General features: G+C 41.6%; 1 protein-coding gene across 1 annotated transcript in view; it reads left to right on the plus strand.

Annotated features, from left to right (window-relative positions):
• The window catches only part of SLC36A4 (solute carrier family 36 member 4), a 415,009-nt gene that overhangs the window by 119,278 nt on the left and 268,361 nt on the right, over positions 1 to 27,370 (plus strand). The window contains exons 6-8 of the mRNA XM_089656501.1: positions 1,912 to 1,996; positions 13,367 to 13,576; positions 15,812 to 15,910. Coding sequence (XP_089512627.1) covers positions 1,912 to 1,996; positions 13,367 to 13,576; positions 15,812 to 15,910 — 394 coding nt within the window. The remainder of the gene's footprint in view (positions 1 to 1,911; positions 1,997 to 13,366; positions 13,577 to 15,811; positions 15,911 to 27,370) is intronic.

Genomic DNA, 27,370 nt, shown 5'->3' on the forward strand with positions numbered 1-27,370 from the left:
TTCTTACCTCCCTGGCTAAGGCCCTTCTCTCTCGATTGCTCATTTTGGCTGGGCGGCCCGCTCTGGGAAGATTCCTGGTGGTTCCAAACTTCTTCCATTTACGGATGATGGAGGACACAGTGCTCATTGGGACCTTCAATGCTGCAGCAATTTTTCTGTCCCCTTCCCCAGATCTGTGCCTTGATACAATCCTGTCTCAGAGGTCTATGGACAATTCCTTGGACTTCATGGCTTGGTTTGTGCTCTGACATGACTGTTAACTGTGGGACCTTATATAGACAGGTTTATGCTTTTCCTAATCATGTCCAATCAACTGAATTTCCCACAGGTGGACTCCAATTAAGTTGTGGAAACATCTCAAGACAAATCAGTGGGAACAGGATGCACCACAGCTCAATTTGGGTGTCATGGCAAAGGCTGAGAATACTTATGTACATGGGGTTTTTTTCTTTTTTATGTTTACTATATTGCAAAGATTTCAAAACGAACTTCTTTCATGTTGTCGTTATGGGGTATTGTTTGTAGAATGTTGAGGAAAAAAATGAATGTAATCTATTTTGGAATAAGGCTGTAACATAACAAAATGTGGCAAAAGTTATGTGATGTGAATAATTTCTGGATGCACTGTAGTTTTAAACGCAGAAGGTGTTTTACCTAATATATGCATTCTCTGCATTTAGGTAAAAAAAAAAAAAACACCTGTGTTCAACTGGCCCTTCCCTCCCAAATACATACCGAAGTCAAGCAGCCATGAGCTTGGTATTGTGTTTTTTTGTTTTTTTTTAATAGGCAGCTATTGGTTGTTCAGTAAAAGTGATCCGGGGGGGCTCTATAGCCACCTGATCATTATTACTATAGTAAGAAGGGCATCGATCTGTGCTTGTTTAGCTGCTTTGGAAGGCAGGGGAGACATTGGGGGTTTATTACTGCTTTTGTCAACCAGGTTGCCTTCTGGGTTATTTAGGGGCGCCTTGACAAAATGCTTAAAATGGCCACAAATTGGCCCTGAATTGCCAACAAGCTGGCAGGTGGATCAGGCCTGCCTTTTTTGTTACACAAAGCCACAGGATTTTAGTGTACAGAATTACAACCTTGGGCACCAGGAAGGCCAGCCCCCAGCATCCTAACAGATAATGACATCATAGGTTGATAAGGAGGACCTTGGGTGCCTGGGGATGTCTTTCTTTGCCCCTCTCCGTCAACACTGGGGTCACATTAGCTGAATCAGGGTGAGAAACTGGGTAAGAGGAGAAACAGTGCCAGTGCGCAAAGTTATATTGCTTTGCAAGTATAAATCAATTCTAATTTTGGGTGTCCTATGATGCATGGATCCCGTTGCATTATGTAAAAACTATTAGTTTCATTTTTTACATTTTTGAATGGGGTATCTCAGGGTTGTCCATAATTTGAAATGGTGCCTTAACGGAAAAGGGTTGAGAAACACTGGTCTAATAGAACCCTGATGTCTCCATAAAGAGGACCTGTCACCTGCCCAATGGTATCACATATGCTGCTTGTTAGTCACCTTATGATAGCAATAAAGTTAAATGAAAAACATTTTAAAAACTGTAAAAAATAAAAAAACTAAATGTTTTACTAAAATAAAAACAAAAAGCACCCCGCTGCCCCACACATAAAGACAAATGCACTTTTGTCCAGCAAGAAATGTACAGCAAGATGGAAAAATAATATTTCACTGCTCTGCTGGTAACCAAAAAAAAAATGAAATGCTTGCTGAGAGTTAATGCACTTCCACATCACCCCTGCTGTTTGCACCACATTTACCGATAAAACCAAGGCTGTGTTGTAAATATTACATTTTCAGAACCTGTTTCATAGGAAGAGTCTGACCTGTCTGTCTATAGCCCAGTGCCTATTTTATTCACTAACATACCTCCATCTCCTCTAAAGGAATGCAGTCGACTTTGCCCTGGTGGCCACGCAGCTGGGGTTTTGCAGTGTTTACTTCGTCTTCCTAGCAGAAAACGTGAAACAAGTAAGTATAGAAGCTGCTGCCGTGCTAATTAACTTTTCAAATTTGTTCATTTAATTACTAGCTTTAAAAATCTTCCCGGATCAAAGAGAGTCTCTATTCCATTTTCTGCGTGCACAGAAAATAAAATGATTTTATTAATAAGTGTTCACACTGTAATTTACAAACATTACCGCTTGCTTTTCAACTTTTATGCCCATTCAGCCTGGAGAAATCTAATGTCAGAGGAGTCATATCATTTGAATATTAATTACTAGAGGCCAATTCTGCTCAACACTTAAATATTCAGCATTTAATGGAATCTGGCGTTTTGAATTATTCGTTCAGTCGGAATTAATATTTTGGATTTTGGTTACATAGCTGCTCATGTTAAAATTAATAAATTCCTAAAATACATCTAAACCCAAAAACTAAAATGCTATGTATTGTAACTTACCAGTATTTAGCTGCATTAGTTTTCTTTTTCAATCCTTCTTATTAAAGATTTGCAGAGAATACGGAGGCTGTATATTTAGGGATTTGTAAGAAGTACACGTAGACCAGTATTGGTCAACTTTCTTGATATGGGAGGCCTTAAGTGCGGCCCTCAACATCATCAAGGGGCTGAGCATAAAATTCAGTGAATATTTATCAGGGACAGCAGACACACAACAGAATATAGTCAAAGACTACATGCATGGTACAAGAGATGGTCAGAGACTGCAGACAAGGAGACTCTCAGACTGTGAACATGCTATAGAAGTTGTATAGAAGAGACCTTGCTGTAATTGAACATAGTGCCCTGCAGCTTGGTTGTTAACTCCCCAGTGAGTAGTATCTAGCATAGCCTGGATTTGACCTCTAGCACATGCAAATTTCCTTAGAGCTATGCCTTTGCTATTGACTGCTGCATGGCTGTCAGCACATGGGTCATAAATGTAAATTTATATTTAGATATAATGGTTTTAGATTTAGGAGCACTTCAGATAGATTTATGGGGAGCGATTGTTGAAGAAAAATGCGCAAAAATCTGTATACTTGCATACATAGTCTTTGGATAACAGGACAGGTCCACCAAGTACCATTTACCACCAAAGGCACACTTTATAATTAGTTTCTACTGCTACTGCAGCCTACTTACCTTTTTAGTAAATGAGTTCCATGGTTTTGGCTTGAAAATATCATAACTCAGAATTGGGTAAGTGGCAATCTTTTTGTAGATTGGGAAAGGGTTTCACCCTTTTGGAGTAAGCAAACCGTAAAATTGATTTGCTCGCAAGTCAACTTGAAAGCACCAGGAGATTCATGTCCTGGGGGAAATAATGGGATGCAAATAATGGATAGGAGGAATAGATGTTGGGAGAGCAATCCAGCGGAGTATTTGTGGTTGTCCCTTGGATGGCGAGAGTGTCTAGAACAGCCTTTATCAACCAGGGTGCCTTCAGGCTTCTTCAGGGGTGCCTTAGCAAAATGCCTAAGAATTGCCCAAAATTGTATACAAGCCAGCAGGTGGATCAATCCTGCCTTTTAATTACACAAAGCCACAGGTTTTCATTGTGTACTTTTTTTATGACCTTCTAGCTGACAGCATCCCAACAACCAACAAAATCATCAGTTGATAAGGAGGACATCTGGTGCACGCATCATTGTTTGCACCTCCACTGCCCCCCACTGTCAGCACTGGGGTCACATTAGCAGAGTGAGGGAGAGAAACGGAGAGACACACTGGAATACTAGTCAGTACCAGTGTGCAAAGTTATATTTGCTTTGGAAGAATAAATCTCCTCTAATGTTGGGTGCACTGTGTGCGTGGAAGTGTGTAGAATAGTTTTTTACATTTTAGAATGGGGAGCCTTGCGATTTTCCATAATTTTAAAAGGAGCCTTGACTTTAAAAAGGTCTAGTGGTGGGGTTGATTGGGGAGTTCCTGGTGTGAGGGTGGAGCCATAGTAGGTTATGTAGTGGGTCACGAGCAATAACTGCATTAGTTTTTTTATTTTGTTTCTCTTTTATTTTGACCTGGTAATCTTTCCATTAAAGTTGTAAAGGTCAAAGTTTTTTTTTTTTACCTTAATGCATTCTTTGCATTAAGGTGAAACAACCTTTCCATGTCAGCTCCCTGCCCCCCTGCCCTCCTTAAATACTTACATGAGCCTAATCTTGATCCAGTGCTGTGCCCGTCTGCAGCATCACTGCTCTTCTCTCCCTTCTTCTCACAGGAGTCTCTGACAGCAGCAGTTGATGGCTCCCACTGCTGCAATCAGATCCTGTAAGCAAAAAGTGGAGGACAGGGATTTGCCGCACTATGTGTGTCAATAGACACACACAATACAGCTTGGGTTGGAGCCCGCACGAGTGCCCCTATAGAAAGCAGTTTGCTACGTGGTTTTATTGACAAAGCTTAATTAAACAAGCTGAAGTTAGAAGCTGATTGGCTACCATGCACAGCTTACCCAGATTCTGCACTCTTTAGTTTTAGCAGATTAACTCCATTATATCTATTCAGCTGTGTAAGCTACAAAACATGCCACACCCTTATGTTATGGTGATGAGGAGAGGGGGAGGTGTCCTGTAGTCCTAGCACACTTCCCAGCCTAGGGTTACAATGATACTACTTTATCCTTTAACCTCGGAAACCACTAAGCAACTTATTCACTCCCTGGTTATATCTCGCCTTGACTACTGTAACTCCCTCCTCATTGGCCTACCGAATCACAGGCTATCCCTTCTTCAGTCTATCTTGAGTGCTGCTGCCAGACTCATCCACCTTACTAACCGTTCCATATCTGCCACCCCTCTCTGCCAATCCCTCCACTGGCTTCCCATTGCCCAACGGATAAAATTCAAAACACTAACAATAACATATAAAGCCATTTATAGCTCTGCCCCAAATTACATCACCGATCTTGTCTCCAAATACCACCCAAACCGTACTCTCCGCTCCTCGCAAGACCTCCTGCTCTCTAGCTCCCTTGTCTCCTCCTCCCATGCTTGTCTCCAGGAATTCTCCAGAGCTTCCCCATCCTCTGGAACTCTCTACCCCAATTTATCAGAATATCTGCTCACTTTTAGGTGATCTCTGAAAACCTATCTCTTCAGGGAAGCCTATCCTGCCTTCAGCTAATAATGGAATCTTCTACTCTTCCAACCTGTCCATCCCCCACAGTTACTACCTTTTGTAGCACTAGCCCCTCCCTCTTAGATTGTAAGCTCCAAGGAGCAGGGCCCTCCTATCCCTCTTGTATTGAACTGTATTGTTGCTGTATTGTCTCCCATTATATTGTAAAGCGCTGAGCAAACTGTTGGCGCTATATAAATCCTGTATAATAATAATAATAATCGATACAGTACAGTGAGTGTGAGTTGTCACCCTAGGTATGAACACATATTATTCCAACATTTGTATGTTCCTTCCACATTAATCATGTGTAAAGAAATAAATGTAGTAAGATATTTTATAAACATGCATGATTCTAATGTCCTTTATGAGAATGCAGGGTACTGGAAGCATACACTCTAGTTAAGAGGTGGTGGTGATGGGGGTTGGGGGGGGGGGATGTTTTTGCTTGACTATGTGAGTGCAGTGTCCACAGTTTTTACGTAAAAAAATAGATTTCCATCAGGTCTGAATTATGAATGGGTATTTCACATTTCTATGAATACATTTTTTTTATATTTTTCTTTTCCTGCATAGGCATGTATATTTTTGATAGTTTTTTTTTTTTTAACACGTGTAGCTGTTTGGAGCATGTTGCTCTATCTATTTTGATCTCCTTTTAAGAGATACAGTTTCTCTTGATATTGGCATTTATGTGTATTTTTATCTTTATATGTACTTTTGACCTGGCTTAACCAGTTTGGACACTGAACATCTTACACACACATGCAAAAAATCCTAATGGAAGTATACAGGGAGTATGTACTATGTCCTGTCCCCCTGCGTCCCCTGTACTTGCCAGGAATTGCTATGTAAATACAGGAGCTATAATATTCACTGTTGTCAAAAAAACTGACTCTGTGCCACAGTGTGTATAAACACTGTTAAGATGGCAGATAGATGCAAAATAAAAATGCTGTTACTACATTTAATGTCCATTAAAGCAAGCTGACAAACAAACAAACAAAAAAAAAAAGAAAAACGAAAACTAACCAGCCCTAATTAACCCTTTCTTTACCTTCAACTATTATTTTCCGGCTATTTTTTTAAATGTATATTCTTCTAAATATTTTATTTTTTTAAATTTGTTTTGTCAATTTTTCAATTTAAAGAAAAGCACAAAATTGAAAAAAAATAGCCTTTCTTTATTTGTACATAACTTCACTGTGCCGTTTACTGGAATCATGATTTAAGTATAATTTAATTATCATTTTAGTGTCATTTTTCTGAACAAATGAGAAAATACAACGTAGGAACTTCTCTTTTTCAAAGCAAACTTTGAAAAGTGTTTTTATATAGGTTGAGCCTTGTTTGTCCTAAAATATGATATAGGTATTGCATTGTTATCAAAATGCTCATAGCAGAAATATAAAAAAATGGTTTGTAGGTTGTGTTCGGGTGAGAGAGCTGAAGAATTTAGAGAATTTAGAAATCCAAGTGTGTACAGCTGGGTAAAGCATGGTTAGTTTTTTTTTTTTGCTGGACAAGAAAAAAACGAACAGAATCCCCCAGACTGGGACATTGTATTTTGACAGCGGGACTATTGCTGATCGACAAAAGTTGTCCAACATGTCCCTTTTATCAAGCAGGGACAGCTTATGGCCAGTTTAACAAATTCCTCCATTCACACAAACAAGGTGGATGGAGGAATCCCCCCAAAGCTCCCCACTCCCCTACTCCTCCTGGAACATTGTATTTTGAGAGTAGCTCCCAGCTCTGTTAGAATACAGTGACCAGTGGCTAAAGCTGATGTAATTTTTTCCAACATGTCCCTTTGACTGAAGTTGATTAAACAATCAATGCTGGACTGGCTGAATTGTGATCAGTGTATAGCCAGCTTAAAGCGAAACTTCACTCTCTGAATTAACATTGACTATTTTTAATCTTCATGCTGCTAGCATAAGTTCATAGATAGGAAAGTATATCATTTTTACTTGTTTTAAATTTTTTTACATTTCAGCTACTTCCTGGTTTCCATGCCTAGGCAAATTATGTCATACATCCCAGGAGTCTTCGGGAGGGTAGGATGGTCTTTCTCAGCTCAGGCAGATAGATTGCAGATTCCAGGAAGTAAATGTATCTGCCATTATTTAAGAAGGCCATGGCCAGAAATGCTAGAGGAGTGTTTTCTAAAGTGATTTAAAAGCAAAAAGCATGGAGACATAGATGGATGGGGGAGTTTGCTTTGAATATTAAAAATTAATTAACCACTAGCCTACAGGGCACTTATACCCCCTTCCTGCCCAGGCCAATTTCCTTTCAGCGCTGTTGCACTTTGAATGACAATTGCGCGGTCATGCAACACTGTACCTATATGAAATTTGTATAATTTTTTTGTGACAGAGCTTTATTTTGGTGGTATTTAATCACCTCTGGGTTTTTTATTTTTTCCTAAACAAACCAAAAATCACTGAAAATTTTGAAAAAAAAAATTTTGTTAATAAGTTATTTTTCTCCTTCACTGATGTGTGCTAATGAGGCTGCACTGATGGGCACTGATAGGCTGCACTGATGGACACTGATAGGTGGCAGTGATAGGCACTGATGAGGAGGCACTGGTAGGTGGCACTGATGGGCATTGACAGGCATCACTGATGGGCACTGAAAGGCAGCACTCATACATGGCACTGTTAGGCGGCACTGACTGGCACTGTTAGGTGGAACTGACTGGCACTGATAGGCGGCACTGACTGGCACTGATAGGCGGCACTGATAGGCAGCACTGATAGGTGGCACTGACTGGCATTGATAGGTGGCACTGACTGGCACTGATGGGTGACACTGAAAGGCTGCACTGATATGTGGCACTGATGGGCACTGGCAGGTGGCATGGATGAGCACTGAGAGCTGGCACTGATGGACACTGACAGGTGGCACTGCTGGGGCTACACAGTTCATCAGGGCACACTGATCATCAGTGCTCTGATGTTCTCTGTACATGTCCCCTCCGAGGAATGCCGATTACCGGCTCTCCTCTCCTCATGAGCTGTCAGCGTGACAGCTTGTGGAGAGAGAAATGCCAATAACCGATTGGACACAGCTGATTGGACACAGCTGATCACATGACCGAGCCGACATCTTCAGCTCTTTCTGTTGATCGGTGATCCACTGTGTCTGAGGGACACAGCGCACCGCCGATCGCCGCGCTCTGGGACCCGCACATGGGAGGACGTCATATGACGTCCTCCCAGAACGAGACGTTCTCCAAGAATAGGATATGACGTCCTCCCAGAACGAGAGAACCACCTTGCTCCCGTCATATTACTATATGGCGGGTGGGAGGCGGTTAAAGGAGAAGTACAGCCAAAGCTTTTTTGGCTGTACTTCTCTTGTGGATCACAGGAGTGCAGTTCGTTCTTCACGCCTGTGACCCATTTTCAACTGACAGCGAGCGCAATGTCTTGTTGATGTCAGAGGAGAATAGGCAGACTGGTTGCTGCAACATTCAGATGGTAGGGTCAGAATTTGGTGTAAACAGGACAGCATGGATCCATCCTGCCTTGTATCCGTAGTTCAGGCTGGTGGTGGTGTCATGGTGTGGGGGAGATTTTCTTGGCACTAGCAAGGTGTACCTGATAAAATGGCTGGTGAGGATATATATGCGATACTGCATTTCCTGATAGGGCACCCCCTGGTGCGTTAATTCTGCTTTAATTAGTCACAGCAGAAGCCGATTAGCAAGTTCCGGCCAATGGATGACTACTGGCACCTGCTGGTCTGGGAAGAGAGAAACCACACCGCTCTGCCTATGTAAACCAGGAAGAGCTGTGTCCCGACAGCGGCATTGTGCTGGATTTGGTCTTCGTGCAGAAAAAAATGTTTTATTGGATATGTTTTATAGCCGAAAGTAAAAAAAAAATTTTTTTTTTTTTCAAAATTGTTGGTACTTAAAGCGAAAAAAAAAAAAAAAAAAAAAAAAGAAACCCAATGGCAATCAAATACCATCAAAAGAAAGCTCTATTTGTGGAAACAACATTACATACATTTCATTTATGTACAGCATTGCACCCCGCGATTGTTAAAGTAGTGTAGTGCCATATAGCAAAAAATGTTCTGGCCAGGAAAGGGGGTAAATTGTCTGGAGGTCAAGTGGTAAAAAAAATTTAATCATATTAGTCTGGCATGATCTGCCCTTGGTAAAGCCACGCTGCTTTAGGTCCAGGAAATTGTGTGTTTGACCCAAAGCAGGATGGCTAAATTTTTTGATTATATCACAGATGTTTTGGATTTGAATTATGCTTTTTGGCTTTAACCTGTTTTCAAATGAAGGGAGTTTAGCCTTGATCAAGGAATGGGTTTCCTATCCCAAGTTATAACTGTTTAATTAAGCCAATTCTTTTCCCTGTTTGAAAATAAAAAATAAAGATCAACAGCTAAAAATACTGTAGCTGCTGACTTAATAACAATGACACTCACCTGTCGAGGGATCCAGCGCTGCTCTCACCCAAACCAGTTCTTTGCCGGTCTTCGGGTCCCTGGTGGTGGCTGGCATGTTTACTGTGGGAAGCTGGCTGTGATTCCTCATGGCTTCACAGCCTCTTCCCACTAAGCATGCACGAGCTATGCTGCACCTTGGGATCTGTGACGGGCAGGGAAAAACTGAAGCGGGGGGGAGAGGAGAACTTCTGGTGGATTCACCCCCCAAAAAATAGAAGTGGGGGGAGAGTATACAGTTGGGGATTTAAACACAAGAGGTGTTGATTTTCTTTTCCCTTTTGTATGCTGATAAAGCATCATGCAGTGGCATTGTGAAATTAATTAGAGTTTTTATTCTGTGATGTTTTGGAATAAAGAATGGAATTTCAGAAGTCATCTCTTATTTTTCTGTGAATGATGTTGTAACATCTGGGAACGAGCCTGACCGGTACCTGTAAATTGGATAATAAAATATGGTCTGACCTGGAGCTGATCTCAAACTACATTTTCATGACTACTGAGTTTACTTGGCTTGTGCTGCAGTAACTCCTGTACTTCTTTCATGTTAGGTCCACTGTGAGCATGCAAGTCTTTTACTGCTAGACCTCTGGGTTGTTTTATTCTTTTTTTATACAGAATATCTTGGAAGAGAAATACTAGTTTGCATACCCTGGAAGAAATTGTGAAATTTTGGAATTGATATTGAAAATGTGTCTGACCATGCCAAAAAATGCTTTTTTTTATTGAAGGATGATGATGATATCAAGCCATTTATTATCAAATGGTTGTTTGGCTCCTTTTAAAATCATAATGATAACAGAAATCATCCAAATGGCCCGGATCAAAAGTTTACATCCCCTGGAATGTTTGGCCTTGGTACAGAAACACAAGGTGACACACATGGGTTAAAATGCCAATTAGAGGTTAATGTCCAACATCTGTGGCTTTTTAAATTGCAATTAGTGTCAGTGTATAAATAGTCAATGAGTTTGTTAGCTCTTACGTGGAAGAACTGACCAGGCTAGATACTGAGCCATGGGATCAGACAAGAACTGTCAAAGGTCCTGCGTAACAAGGTGATGGAACTTTATAAAGATGGTGGAAGGTTATGGCGGAAAATGCAGTTTCTGGGAAAATGCCACCTGATATGGTCTGAGATGGTCAACTGACCAAAAGAGACAAAAGGACATTGCGCAGGATTGTGACCCGCAATAAGATAATAACTGCTGTAAAAGCGTCTGCAGAGCTCAATCTCAGTCTTGTAAAGCCCATGTCTACAAAAATTGTGTGAAGAAACACCATAGGCAAAACATGCCATTGCCAAACCACTAGTGACCAATTTTAATGCTCAGAAGAGGAGAGAGTTGACTATCAATCAATGGAAGACTATAGGATGGTCCGATGAATCGAGCTTCACACTGTTAACAGCCACCAGATGTGTTTACATGTGGCAAACATCATCCCAAGCTTACGACCAGGACTGCCTTGTGCCAACGGTAAAGCATGGAAGAGGCGCAGTCATGGCTTGGGCAGTCATATCTTGGTATTCTGCAGGCCCCATCATCACCTTGCGATTCACACAGATGGTGCTGTCAAATCGTGGTTTGACGAGCATGCAGAGGATGTCTTGAACCTTTCCTGGGCACTGCAGTCGCCGGACCTCAGTATCATAGTGCCTATGATCAATTTTGGAGAAAAAGGTTCAGGCTCGCTTTCCGCCTCCTGCATCTCTAAGAGAACTGGAACAATTTTTGTATTAGGAGTGGTATCAGAATTCATTATCCACCATCCAAGACTTATATTTCTCAATTTCCAGGAGAATTCAGGACGTCTTGGATGCCAAAGGCGGTTCAACACCATATTAGGTAACGATGTCATTCTTTTATCTGGTGTTTTCTATAATTTTGTCCATCCCCTGTTTATATATAAACTTGAATGTGATACAACTTGTCCTAAACTTTTAAATCTTTGGCCTTTAAAAGAAAAATATAATGATTTGGAGTACATTTTTGTTTAGCGTATTTTTTTTCTACTATTTATGTATGTATTTATTTATTACTATTGATCATTTCTTTGCTTTACAAATAAACATTGAAAGTGGTATTAAACCCAAAGCCAAAAATGTAATATATTTCATCTTACCAGTCCTTAGATGTGGTGGTTGCGTTAGTTTTCTTTTTTTCCCCCTCTGTTTTTACCTTGTTATCTGGCCAGTAACCTCCATTTTGGATGAAGCAGCAGCAGAGATACCTTTGAACAGCAACATTGTTAATCTGGCGGGAGGGGAGTGTTAGATGTACTAATAGATTTCGATACACTAACAAATTGAAGCCAGACTCCACAGTTTTTTTTCTTTTGGGATACAGGCTTTACATAAATAAAAGCTGATCATTGTAAGCACCTGTAAGGAACCACCTGGCGGGGCCTCTAGTAACCCACGGAATAGGATTCCCCAGAGCACGGAGTCTAAGTCCCAGTCTGCTTGTTCACCAGGGCCCCTGATCGTGGGGATGGACTTGCAGCAGACATAGACCAAGTCGCGGCCCCTGAGTACACCCACCCATGGATCCGAGCGGGATGGATGGATGACTGAGCAGAAGCGAGGTCAGACAGGCCGGGTCGGTAACTGTGGGGACAGCGAGGTACAAGGCGGCAGGCAGAGAATAGTCGGGTCACTCACCGGGTCAGTAACAGAATATCAAATCCAAAGGGGGGCATCCGAGAGAGAGGTCAGGCAAGCCAGAGGGTCAGAGCAGGAGAATTCAGCACAGTCAGGGACAATCCGGGTCAGCAACGATCAAAATACAGAGACTTCGGGAACAGGAACACAGGATAGACCATACGGCAACCAATGTCCGTGCAGAGCGGATTTAAATACTGCACCCTGCACTGTCATTGGTGCCAGGCGCGCACCCGCGGTCCCGAGTGTGCATGCGCGAGTCCCGTCGTTGCCGCGCCCGGCCTGGACCTAGTGCCCGCACACCAGTGCGAGTCGGCACACTGCGCCGAGCCACACGCGGCGGCGGCTCCTGACAGCACCTCTGTCAGTGGTAAATGGTTTGTCTCATCCCTGTAGCTGCTACATCTATAGAACAACTTGTTCTTTTGAACAAGACTTACTGGCCAGTTTACCAGGTAAAAATAAAGAAAAGAAAGTCTAAAAAAGCAAACAAATGCAACCAGTACATCTAAGAATTGGTAAGCTGCAGTATAATAAATATTTTCTTTTGGGTTTAATACATGAAGCAATCATAAAACAGACATTCAGTGAATATGCAGCACAACGCACACATTTCTATTGGCTAGTGAGGTGGCTCTTTGTAATAACGAGCCAATAGGAATTTGTGGGCAATGTGACAAGAGTCAAGCTCTGACCCTACCTGCATTGTTGGAGCCTTGACCAATCAGAATGCTCTGCATTGTGGGTGCCTGCACTTCATATCTGTTAGTAGCTGTCAGAATTCTTAAAGCCCAATTCCAGTAAAATTTAAAAATAAAGTTACACAGGTCTTCACAGGTTGATATATATAAAAAAAACAGTTCACTGCAATAATTACCTCCTATCTGTTGCTGTCCCCCGATGACCCAACAGCAGTTCAGTACAGGAGGGCCTGTGTCAACAGGCTATTGTTTGCAAAAAAATTAAATGTCATTGGAAATGCAAAATCAGCTTGAAGCAAGTTAATGCAGCTTAGAAGAAGGTCAAATGCACCTGTTTTTGTACTGAGTGATCTGAGAAGTCTCTTAAACTGATCTTGAATGCACACAACAGGCTTTGTTTTCCCATTAGCACAAACTCTAACAGTGTGCTTTCTGTACAGGTGTTCGAAGCTCATATTGAAGGTCCCTCTGAGCATCCAGAGTCAGAAGAAAGGTGGAATCTGGACCTAAGATTGTACATGATATGTTTCCTGCCATTCATCATTCCATTGGTTTTTATACGAAACCTGAAGAACTTATCCATCTGCTCTTTTTTAGCCAATCTATCTATGGCTGTCAGCCTTGTCATCATTTATCAGTATGTTCTCAGGGTAAGTAAAGGTTCTGTGTTTATTTTATTGTGATATTCTACAATATTGCGTGGAATGTTCACTTTAACCACTTCAAGTCCGGACACTTGCACCCCTTTCCTGTCCAGGCCAGTTTTCAGCCTTCAGTGCTATCACACTTTGAATGACAATTGTGTGGTCATGCAACACTGTACCCTTATGAATTTTGTTAGCATTTTTTTGAGAGAGATAAAACTTTATTTTGGTGGTATTTAATCACCACTGGGATTTTTATTTTTTTGCTATATAAATGAAAAAGTCCAAACATTTTGGAAAAAAAAGTATTTTTCTTATAAAATTTTGCAAATAATCTTTCTTCATAAATCTTGGCCAAAATATATTCAGCTATCTTTTTAGTAAAAAAAAATAACCCAAATTAGTTTGTAACCAAAAATTATAATTTTTCAAAAATTCTTTTTACATTTTTTATTTTATTTTTTATGCTATTATTTTATTTATTTTTTTTAACATACTGTCACCCTAGCAGTACAGTGTCACCATAGTGATACTGTACTACTTGTGGGGGGTGATGAAGAAATTTTTTTTTTTTTTACACTGATTGCTTTTATACCCATAAAGGCTGTAAAAGCAATCATTTCTCCTTCTCTCTGTGTGCATTCTTGCAGCCATTGCGAAATACTGTGCGAGTTGTGATTGGTCACAGCTTGTCACATGGTACAAGGCTGTTATGAATAGCCTTGTACCATGTGACCTCTGTGATCATTCACAGATTTCAGTAGTAGTAAGCAAAGATGTCAGAAGTGACATCTTGCTTACTACTATTCATGTGATCACTGATTGGCCAATCAGTGATCACATGATCGGGACCTCACACAGAGGTCCCGTACAGTGGACACAGTGGGCACCGGATTGCAGTCTGCGCACTCCCAGGGAGCGCGCACAGGCAGGGAAGTGGAAGGATGTTTATAAACGGCCACCCGCTCTTGCACTGCTCCCGTCTGGCCGTTTATGTACATGGGCCGGACGGGAAGTGGTTAAAGCACATTGAAGCCCATCCCCAGTAAAAAAAAATTGATGTTGCACAGTCTTTCCAGAAAAATGTTCCAGCTTCTACTGTGATTTTGCACTGTTTGGCCTAGTCATTCTTATTGTTGGAGTCCTATTTCTTTGGTTTGAATAGGCTGAATTAAGTACATAAAAACAATTAACCTGCGCTTGGGTAAACGCACTAATCATGTGACTACAGAACATGAAATAAAATTCAGAGAAAAGCACCTCGCACATCAGGCAATATACAGAAAATAAAATAAATCAAAACTACAGCACTAATCAAAAACATAAAAAACATAACGACCAATTAATCTAAAAATACTCCAGTTTAAAATGTCCCAATTGAAGTTCCCACGATCCACCATCACCAGAACACCCGAATGGTTCTGCCTCTTACCAGAAATTCTGACCAAAACACACAGGTCAATATAGGCAACTCAAATGGGGGATGAATGTGTGCAGATTATGGAACTGGCAATCCTCATCAAGACAGATTTCAATCTTTCTCTCAAAAGATCTAAACCGGTCCTAAAAGAAGGCTCCCATCCAGTATTTAGATAAGGAATAAGAGAAGAAGACCACTCATAGTGTAGTAATTAAATAATAAAATCACCCTGTTTATTACAAGTTACTCGTACATTGTATTGGATGGTTACCAGCATTTGACTAAAGTTTCCAACCAGGAAAATTGCTGCCACGTTTCATCATCCAATTGATATCTCCGGTAACACTCCTGACGATGTCAATTGAATGACAAAACGCGTCGGGAGGAGCTTTGGCATGTGACGTCATCACGTTTTTTGGCGGGACAGCGGCCATCACAGCCTTCAGCATGATTTCATGGGGGGGGCGGGGGCATTAGGTATAGGGGGGGGTTGGAGAGGATTTTTTCCTCCTTGGAGATCAGATTTAATCAGACTTCTTTGTAATCTACTTTAGACATAATCCAGAATGCACCCTAGAGGTTCACAGGCACTGTTCTTCTGAAATTAAAAATGCAGGTAACTATCTTCATCATTTGAATATCATGGGGAGTTAAAGAAGCCTCTTGGTGAATTCCATACACTAGTGATCACCCAAAACTAAAATCTTAGTTTTAGGTAGTGTTGAACTATTGTGTAGTTATGATTCATCCACAGCCTGTGTTTTCCGAATATATAATCCAATTGATTACATCAACACATTATTTTCCTTTTATTTCTTCAGAATCTTTCTGATCCCCGCACTCTGCCTTTGACATCCACTTGGAAGAAATATCCACTGTTTTTTGGAACAGCCATCTTTGCTTTTGAAGGCATAGGAGTGGTAAAATGATCTTTTAATTATTGAAGTACAAGATTAGAACTAAATGTTTTTGTTAACTTATGATATAAATTTTCTGGCCATATCTGTAATAGTGATATCATTGTTGGCACATCGGTAGCAGGTGGCTGAGTCTGCCTCTTCCCTGCTTTCTGAGCCCTGTGTTAAGAACAGAATATATAACACATCAGTTATTGCTCTTTAAGGAGCAATTCCAGGGATCCAGTGAACTAAGTATTTTATCCTAAAATTAGGAAATGGATCTGCTCTGTTTAAAGCACATGTCAGGTATAAAAAAACAAGTATTGCACGATGGTTTAAAAAAAAAAAAAAAAAAAAAGAAAACGAAAAAAAGTTCCAGGAAAGTTCACCTGGAAGTTACGTGAACACTGCAGATGAGAGCTTCTCACTCTACAGCCCATAAGAAAGTAGAGCTGGGACCTGGTGTGTCATGCGACTGGATTTTTTAGCAACTAATTTGGGCTTTTATTTATTTATTTTTTTTAAATACTAGGGTGCAGTGAGATTTTCTTTCTCGCTGTGGAATACCTTTACCCTAGGTTCACACCTAAGCATTTTCCGCAGTGTTTTGCAGAAACACACTACAGTCCATTTAACATGATTTTCTATGGGACACGTTCACATCTCAGCGTTTTTATCCGGTGTGTTTTTTGGAAAGGGTCAGGGACTTTTTTAAATGCAAAAAGTTGTGTTTTTGGTTCTATAGACTTCAATGGAGATGCTGCAGAAAGCATGTAGTGTGTGTTTGCTGCATTTTTTACGCGGTTTGCATTTTAATCTGCCTAGCAACGAGAAAAAAAATTAAAAACTAAAAAGCAAAATGCATAAAAAACATGGCAAAAACGCATCAAAAGCATGTGCAAAACCATAAAACGCATCGCAAAATCACTGCAGAAACAGATCAAGCACAAACTGCATAGGTGTGAACCTAACCTAATCGGGGTTCTCTGTAATCTACTTTTTAGGCTCCATGCATACTAGCGTTTTTGTAAGCTCCTATAAGCTGTTTTTTTTTTTTTCTGCTCCTAGAAGCTAAATAGTGTTATCCTATGTGTCCATGCACACTATTTTAGGTTAGTAGCGTTTTTCAAAATTCAACTGTTAGGAGCAGAAAAAACATTTTTGTAAAATTTTTGGCAATGTTTTTGTGGCAGAAAAAAACACAAAACGGTACTAAAACACTACTAACCAGATCCCCCCACATGTACTGTAGAAACACTAATAAAATGCTAATGCTCCTAAAATGCTAATAAATGCTACTTAAAAATGCAATTACCAGCATTTTTTATTCAACGTTTTTTGAATTTAAAATAAAAAACAACCCGCTAGTGTGCATGGAGCCTAAACGGAATTCAGACTACACCTTACAGATTCTTGAACCTTGTGCTGTGTAACTTTCAGTCATTATTAAGGCTACTTTCACACTGAGTAGTTTTTGAAGCATTGTTGCATTAAAAAAAGCGCCTGAAAAGCTCAAGAAAAATGCTTTCCTATGTATGTGAATGTATATCTATGTATGTTTTCACACTGAGGCGTTGTGCTTGTGGAGCGGTGTAAAAACTTGCTGCATCTTGAAGGGCATGTTTGGTGAGTTTAAAAAATAAATAAATAAAAAGCCACCAAAATGCCTCTTCCTATTGAAAGCAATGGAAAACACTTGAAAAGTGCCTGTGAGTGTTTTTGTGTGTTTTTGGTGCAGTTTTTAAGTCACGTATCCTTTAAAAATGCTCAAAAAGTGCGGTAAAAATACCTCTGCGTTTTTGCGGTGGATCAGTGTAAAAGTAGCCTTAGATTTCCACAGTTGCGTTCAGTCTGGTTGGTCATTGTGAGAAGAATCATATTATTTTTCTTTTACTCGAAATCCGTCTTTCTCAACACAGGAATTCTTGAAATAATGTTACGGTCTCAGGGAAACCCTGCTAAAAATTACTTTAAATGTAAATAAATGAGTGCATATTATTGGAATGTTTAAGGCACCAAACACAAAAGAAAGAAAAATAATTGTATTAAATATCCGTGTTTATTAAATGCATTTAAAATCCATGCATAATATGGTACAAAAACAAATTAATTGGTCAAATATAGTAAAACTACCTTGAGACAAAAAATGTACAAAGGGATAGGAGATAATATCTCCCTCTATATATTTGTCAAAAACAGAACCCCAACGTGTTTCAATTTTACATATGACTCTTCTTCAGGGAACTTTGTCAGAAGTGGCTGTATCTAGAAATTGAACATATACACACATATACTATATCTAGAACATGTAAATCCATAAAATCTCAAATTACAATATGAATATTCAACCCCATAGACTTGCAAAATGACTATTCGCATTCTTCCAAGACAATGAGACCACCTCTGCTCGCAACGCTGAAGCACAAAGGATGCTACGGAATTTCACAAGGGTAGAGAATGTTAAACCTAGCAAATCTAGTAACAAATGTCAATAATAGGACAAGAGCCAAAGAGTTGGAGATACCAAAAGCTTCATTTTGTACAGATCCATATATGAACAGATAACACATGGGCCAAACACAAAATATAAGGTACCATAATAAGGCTACCCAACATATACTGTATGTGAAGAAAAAGAATAAATAAATATTACAACATTTACCAGAACCAAAGCACACATATACACTTACATTTACTTGATCCCAACAGGGAGGAGGACCAAGCTCAACCCATTACTGGACCCTATATCCTCATGAGAATATTTTACAGAGAGGATGTACTAGAACCTTTATGGCTACAACTAGGGACAAAAACAAATAAATGCGGGTACTATGGCTTCTATGGCTATTAGAACACCACTCTCCTTTCAGTCTGCTGCAAGCGGAAGGAGGCATTGCCTCAGTTTCTACTCTCCTAATTATCAGACTTCCACATTGTAGCTTTTTAGCAATCAGAAGGAGAGAGGCCGCACTAGCAACTGATCTGTGTCAGACATTTGTGAAGACAGCCACAAGGGATGTGTCATCCCTGAGCTGGCATCTCAGTTCAAGCAATAGATGATGACCCTGGATGGTGCCTGAAAAAAATGGCTCCGTCCTTGTGGAGAGAAAAGCAGATAAAGGCATTGTTGGGGGGATGACTGTGACTTCTGTGAAGTGTGTTACACATGAAAAAAAAACATGTAATGCTAGGTTCACTTTTTCCTTCTTTTTTTGGTAAGGCCTAATTATTTATTAGATATAGAACATTTTCTTTATTTTTTGTACTTCATATCCACTATCATTCACTTTATTCATATCTACTTTTACCGAACTTTACACCCTTCTGTTGCACTGGTGTTGGATACAGACAGAGTGGAAAGGAATTTGCATCAAACTATGATTTTTCTGGTTTTTAGACACATACAACAAGATCTAAAAAGTGACCAAGTCTGAAGTAAGCACATAGTTCTATATTACTCTGCTAATTGGGGTGCCCTGATTGTTCTCAGTTTTAAAATGTAGGTATGGTTTTGGAGTGAAGGCTGTGATGAGGAGAGGATATTAATAGTTTAAAGTAGTGGCTTCCAAACTACGGTCTGCAGGACTGTTTTGACCCTTTGCTTGCTTTTGACCTGCTCTTGGGACATCGTTCCTTCCACTGATATGGGGCACTATTCTTCTCACTGACACCAACAACAGCAGACTATTCCTCCTACTGCTGCCGACAATGGATGACTATTCCTTACACTGACACCAACAATGAGACACTATTCCTCCCACTGATACCATCAATGGGATACTATTCCTCCCACTGACACCAACGATGGGGCACTATTCCTCCCACTGACACCAATGATGAGGTGCTATTCCTCTCACTGATACCATCAATAGGGCTCTATTCATCCCACTGACACCAACAATGGGACACTAATCCTTCCTTTAGTGACCACAGATGTTATATAATCTTTTTACTCTCACTGACCACCAAACCTGAGATGCAGAGGATTTTCTACTCCCACTGTCCACAATCTGGCCCCTCTAAAGTCTGAAGGCTCGTAAACTGGCCGTTTGTTTAAATAATTTGGAGACCCTTTGATTAAATAACTGATAAGAGGTGGGTCAGTGACTGTAGTCTGTCATCTCTCACTTACCTTATACTGTTCACTTATACAGTACTGCAGGACTGAGTGGAGTCTGTGCATTGCATGAACGGTATTTTGGCATTTGCAGCAGCACTGACGTACTGCAAGAGTTTCAACTGTTTGTTTGGCCTTGCCTCTCAGATAGTTAAATGGAATTACATTTTCTTTGACTTGGAAAGGAATATCAGGAAATAAACGTGTTTATGTTCATACACCTGCTGTAGAAAAGAGCAATTTACCATCTGCCACAGGCCTATGCTGTGTTCTGCGTTGTGATAAATTGTTGTATTTTACTTTCTGTTGATAAAAAGACCATTTTAGGGCCCTCTCTATTCCCGCCTCTAAAAATATGCTGCAAGGAATGTTCTTATCAGGCTTGAAAGGCAACTTGAGCATTTTAACAAGGAAAATTGGACACCCTTTCTTGACCTTAAAATTGAAAGGTACGAGGCCTCTGGAGCTACATTGTGTATTAGTGCGTTTCCTTTGAAATGTTTTAGTTTTTCCATTGTCTTTCTCTGTCCTTAAAGCTGAACTCCAGGTGTGATTTGTATTGCATACTTACATTAGTTTAGCTTGGCATGATGTACTGTAAGTATGCATGAATAATACCTGATGGGCCACTGGGAAGTTGAAAATCACCGTAGTAGTCGACTGTTCTACAGTGATCACTACAGTTTTCTGGGTCCTGTGTTGAATGGCTCCCTACTGCGCGCTCACCTGCTTGCTCAGCACCACTGGCATTCATAAAACACCTTGCATTTTTTCAATTAATACTAGGTGTTTTCTGATTGGAAAAGGTGGTAAGGATGGGTGGTGATGTCATGATTTCCACTTCATCCAATCAGAAAACACCTTGTAGTCATTGAAAAAAATACCTGTCATTGGCGGCAGTGCTGAGCAAGCAACCCCCAGTGGCCACTGAACAAAGGGAAAGCTGCTCACACAGAACCCCAGCTGGACCTGGAAGACTGCGGCGAGAGAGAGATAAAGAGGGAGGGAGAAAAAGAGGGATATTAAAAGAGAGAGGTAGAGAAAGATACAGTGGGAGTGAAAGATAAAGAGGGAGGGAGGGAGAGGGAGGGAGAGAGAGATAGAGGGAGGAAAAGATAAAGAGAGAGAGACTGAAGGGGAGAGAGCGCGATAAAGAGGGAGGGAGAGAAAGATAAAGAGGATAAAGAGAGAGAGAGAAATAGAGAAAGATAACGAGGGAGGAGTGGAGAGAGATAGAGAGCCTAGGCTGATCAGATAGGATCCCCAGTGCAGCTGGTACTTGTAGTCCCCCAGGCTGTATAGATCTGCTCACTATAACAGCAGTAGATTTAATATGTGTGTAGTACAATTACAGATCTGTGATTCCATAGCCAGAGCAGACCGGATCCTGGGTACAGCTGGTACTTGTAGTCCGCCCTGGCTGTGATCTCCCCAGACTCCATGGAGCAGCAGATCCCATCCTTCCATCCTCCTCTCCCAGTCTTCTCCTCCTTCTCCTTGCTGTGTTTTCTTTTGCTGATGTGTCTGCCTCTCTCTCTGTTCATACTCCTTCCCCTCCATACACACAACACTGCCACCAAACAACTGTCATAGATGCAGCCAGCCGGCCCCTCTTTGCTGCTGCGGATCACTCACCTGTCACCGGGCTCAGCCCAGGAGCAAACCTTCTCTGACACCAAGCGCTCCGCTGACCCGGAGTGTAGCAGTGAGTGAGCTCATGCAGTGCCGGACCTCACCTGGTCTCCATCATCAGTCACCTGCTGGCTGCCTTGTGTGTCCCTAGGCAAACACCTTGTTTGCGTCGCGGTGGACTTTTGTAACTTTTATCTTCCCAAAGAAAAATATCCCACTGTTCACAATCACACCTTATTCATCAGTTTTCAGCAATGGCAACTAAAGGATGAAGCACACAAAGGGCAAAATTAGAACCAAAATCTGATGAGCACCTTGAGAATTCATTCAGAATTTCTACTACATCCATCGAACCAGATATTGATGGGTTGGTTTATCAAATACCATGTAAAATATTGCACTAGTTTTATGTTGCCCTTTTTGACTTTTATATAAAAAAAAATTACAAGAAACTGAAGTTTTAATATTTGGAGAGGTACATTATCTTTATCAGCGATCTTTAAATTGAAAATCAGCAGTGCTTTATTACAGGAAACATGGGTCACAACTCTTATTGTCATGATTAATTCTAATATTGAAATTACATCACTATCAGACCATGCACCAGTCACAATGAAGTTGAAAATGGAAGGGAATTTAAATAACATAAACATATGGAAGTTAAATGAGACACTTACAGGATCAGGAGATGGAAGGAAGAATAAGAAAAGAAATGGAGCAAAATTTTCAGTTAAATGAAATTGAGGGTGTCTCAGTGGCCACTGTATGGGAAGCCCATAAAGCGTATATAAGGGGTACCTGATTTCTATAGGGGCAGAAAAAAAGAGAAAACGAGTGGAAAGGATGAAAATACTAATAGATGAATTATATGAATTAGGACAAGAACTTAAAAGAACAGAAATAGAAGGACAACATAAGATCATTTTAAAGAGAGAAGAGTTAAATAACTTAATGGAACAAGAGACAAAAAGGGGTTTTAATATGGTGACAAAGGAAAGATATAAATGGGGGAATAGACCAGGAAAATATCTGGCAAAGATATTAAGGAAAAAGAAATCAGTAAATTATATAGAGAAGATCAGAAATAAAACAGGAGAGATAGTATGTCCAACTAAAATGATTGCTAGCGTATTCCAAAAATACTCTAGTTCGCTGTATGCGGTTAAACATAAGCATCAAAGGGTCCCGGAGGGAGAAAGAAGAGTGAAATTTCAGACATATTTAAAGAAAGCTGGATTACCTAGATTAGAGGAGGAAAGCATGGCAATACTAGAAAATCCAATATCACAAGAGGAAATACAAGCAGCATTAAGGAGTACAGTGGCGGGAAAGAGTCCGGGGCCTGTTGGGTATGCGTCAGATACTATAGGAAATTTAAAGAATAGCTAGTGCCCCGATTGTTTGTGTATATATGAATGCATTAGGAGAAGGTATGGATATGAGGAAAGAGCCGTTCCTGGCACACATTACAATTAGACCTAAAGAAGGAAAAGATTTGTCTCAATGTGCCAGCTACAGACCAATATCAGTATTAAATATAGACACAAAACTATATGTGAAGGTCATCGCTAGCAGGTTGAAAGATCTAATGCCAGAATGGGTACATTTAGATCAGGTGGGGTTTATATCAGGAAGAGATAATGGCTTGAGATCATTATTCCTCCTGCAAAAGAGTAGGAAGGAGAAGTCCCAGGTGCTATTCCTGTCAATAGACGCTGAAAAAGCACTTTAGAAGCAATAGGAAAAAGAGTACTTTAGACTCAATAGGATTAGGACCTAAAATTATGTGGTGGATAAAATATATATATATATATATATATATATATATATATATATATATATACATATATAAAATAGTCATCCCTCAGCAGCAGTGAAGACTAATGGTACACTGTTGCAACATTTTATAATATATAATGGAACAGGGCAGGGATGGCAACTTTCACCCCTCCTGTTTATGCTATCTTTAGAGCCCCTGTTAGTGTCTATATGAAACAGTGTAGATATAAAAGTAATTCAAATTGATGTGGAACATAACGTTGCGGCATATGCAGATGATATAATATTTTATGTTGTAAATCCTAGATTGACACTACCAAATTTAATGAGAATATTAAAACATTATGGAGAGTTGTCAAACTTTAAGATTCATCTTTTAAAGTCAGAGATTTTGAATATTAATTTACTGAAGGTAGAAGACGAGAACTAAACTACTTAGGAGTTAAGTTAACCCTGCCATTGAAGGGTTAATACCATGCAAATTACATCCCATTAATAAATGAGATAAAAGAGGAACTGAGGAAAATTTTCAAAAGGATCACTTTCTTGGATAGGGCGAATAGATATGGTTAAGATGATGATATTGCCTAAAATCCTATATAAATACCAAATGTTACTGATATATGTGCCACAGGTGTATTTCAGGGCCTTAAAAAGAATAATAATGAGATACATATAGGCAAACAAAAGACCAAGGGTAATTCAGGAGGTCCTATGTAAACATAAAGTAAATGGAGACTTAAACATGCTGTGATATACCGGCCTCCTGGATCCATACCCCGCTTCCTGGAAGACTTCTCCTCCTGGCTACCCTTCTTCCTCTCCTCTGAGCTACCCACCATCATTCTTGGGGATTTCAACATCCCTGTCAACCTTGACAACCCAGACACAGCCCGTCTCCTCCACTTAACCTCCTCCTTTGCACTTGCACAGTGCATACAATCCACCACCCACTCCGACGGGAATATCCTTGATCTTGTCTTCTCCAACCGCTGCGCTCCCCACAACCTCACTAACACCCCCTTCCCTCTCTCTGACCACAACCTGATCACCTTCTCTATCTCCTCGTCCTCCAACGCCTACCCCTCCAAATGCCACTCTACTACCAGCCGTAACCTCCGCAACCTTAACCCTGCCCCCCTCCACTCTGCAGCTGATCAACTCCACGACCGCATCCTCCCCCTGTCCTGCCCCGACTTGGCTATGACTGCCTACAACAACGCGCTGTCAGCAGCCCTTGACTCACTAGCGCCTTTAACCACACGCAACATCAGACTCCGACCGCTCCAGCCCTGGCAGACTGATCACACCAAAACCCTCAAACGACACAGTCGTGCCCTGGAGCGACTATGGCGCAAAACAAAATCCCAACAAGCTTTCACCTGCTACAAATCTGCCTTCCGCACCTACACCTCCTCCCTCCACGCAGCCAAACAAGCCTACTTCCTGACCCTCATCAAGGCCCTCTCCTCCAATCCTCGCCGACTCTTCTCCACCTTCAACTCTCTACTCTCTCCACCCGCACCTCCACCCAGCACCTCACTCACCGCCCTTGAGATTGCCAATCACTTCAAAAACAAGATTGACACAATTCGCAAGGACATTGCCGCAACTCACACGCCCTCTCAACCCGTCCCCTCTCACACAGCTACCCCATCATCCCCCCTCCCCCTCGACATTACCTGCAGGGACTTAGTCACTGCTCAAACTCCCTCCAACCCCGTTCCCCCTCACTCAGCTACCCCCTCATCACCCCTCTCCCACGGCCCCACCACTGCTCTGACCTCCACTCCCACCCCACCCTACATTCCTCATACTGAAGCTCCCCCAACACTCCACACCTTTGACCTTACTACCATCGAGGAAGTCTCCAAGATCCTCTCTGATGCCCGCCTCACCACCTGCCCCCTCGACCCTATCCCCTCACAATTCCTACGACCTCCCTCCCCCTCCATCCTACGCTCCCTCACCCACATCTTTAATCTCTCCCTCTCCTCCAGCACTTTCCCCTCCCCACTGAAGCATGCACACATCACCCCCATACTTAAAAAGCCCTCCCTGGACCCCAATGACCCGAACAACCTCAGACCCATCTCCCTGCTCCCACTTACATCTAAACTCCTCGAGCGTCTCGTCTACACCCGCCTATGCTCTCACCTCAACGACAACAACCTCCTCGATCCCCTACAGTCTGGCTTCCGCCCCCTACACTCCACCGAAACCGCCTTACTCAAACTCTCCAACGACCTTCTAACCGCCAAAGCTAATGGCCACTATTCAGTGCTCCTACTCCTTGACCTCTCTGCGGCCTTCGACACAGTTGACCACCCCCTCCTCCTCAAAATACTACACTCCCTCGGCCTCAGAGATTCTGCTCTCTCCTGGCTCTCATCCTACCTGTCACAACGCTCTTTCAGCGTTACCTATAATGCTACCACCTCCCCCTCACTCCCCCTCTCTGTTGGGGTCCCTCAAGGCTCTGTCCTTGGGCCCCTTCTCTTCTCCATCTACACCTCCTCCCTTGGCCAACTCATACACTCACGGCTTCAACTACCACCTCTATGCCGACGACACACAAATCTATCTCTCAACCCCCCACCTCACCCCCTCGGTCTCTGCCCAAATCACACACCTACTGAGCGACATATCAGATTGGATGTCGCTCCACTTCCTTAAACTGAATCTCTCCAAAACCGAGCTCCTTGTCTTCCCCCCAGCCCGAACCCCACCCCCCATTGACTTCTACATCACATCCAACAACGCCAATATCAAACCCGCTCTGCAGGCCAGAGTACTTGGTGTCATTCTGGACTCCAACCTATCCTTCCAGCCCCAAGTCCAATCTTTAACAAACTCGTGCAGACTCCACCTCCGCAACATCGCCAAAATCCGCACGTTCCTAACGCCAGAAACCACTAAACAGCTCATCCACTCCCTCATCATATCACGACTCGACTACTGCAACTCCCTCCTCACTGGCCTGCCTCGCCGCTGGCTATCCCCGCTTCAGACGATCCTGAATACGGCTGCCAGACTCATTCACCTTTCCAACCGCTCCATTTCCGCCACCCCCCTCTGCCAATCCCTCCACTGGCTTCCGACTGCGCAACAGATCAAATTTAAAATCCTAACACTGACGTACAAAGCTGTCCACCATACTGCCCCGAACTACATCACTGACCTAATATCCAAGTACCGCCCAGCACACACACTCCGCTCCTCACAAGACCTCCTTCTCTCTAGTTCCCTGGTCTCCTCCCATGCCCGCCTCCAGGACTTCTCCAGGGTGTCACCCATCCTCTGGAACTCCCTGCCCCAACCCATCAGATTATCACCTGCTCTCCTCTCCTTTAGGCGCACCCTAAAAACCCATCTCTTCAGGGAAGCCTACCTCACCCCCTGCTAACTTGCTGACCTCCTCCACTCTTCCTACCACTCCATCCCCCACAGCTATCTCCTCCTGTACCACTGCCCCATCCCTTCTAGATTGTAAGCTCGAAAGAGCAGGGCCCTCGATCCCCTCATGTTTTGCATTGTATTGGTATTGTTCTGTCACATGTTCTGTCCCCCTTTGTAATGTACAGCGCTGAGTGAACTATTGGCGCTTTATAAATACTGTATAATAATAATAAACAGATATTATTTTGCAGTATTATTGTCACGAATAATAGAATGGGTATATAATTCACACGGGAAAAGTTGGGTAAAGATTGAAAAAACACTTAGTGAAGTACAATTAGATATTTGGATTCCACAACAATACCATATGTTTGCTGAAAATACTAGCACTTTGACATGGAATGTTTTAAGGTCTGGGATTTAATTCATAAACAAATGGGATGGGGGTATAATTCACCATTAATACCATTAGTAGGAACAAATTATTTAACACTAGGGAAGAATATTATATCAGGAATGTGGATAAAAGATAGGAATGCACGTTTAAAAGATAT

This window comes from Staurois parvus, unplaced genomic scaffold, assembly GCF_062004578.1.
Source record: "Staurois parvus isolate SC_StPar_1 unplaced genomic scaffold, SC_StPar_1.0 ptg000027l, whole genome shotgun sequence".
NCBI classification, from domain to species: Eukaryota; Metazoa; Chordata; class Amphibia; order Anura; family Ranidae; genus Staurois; species Staurois parvus.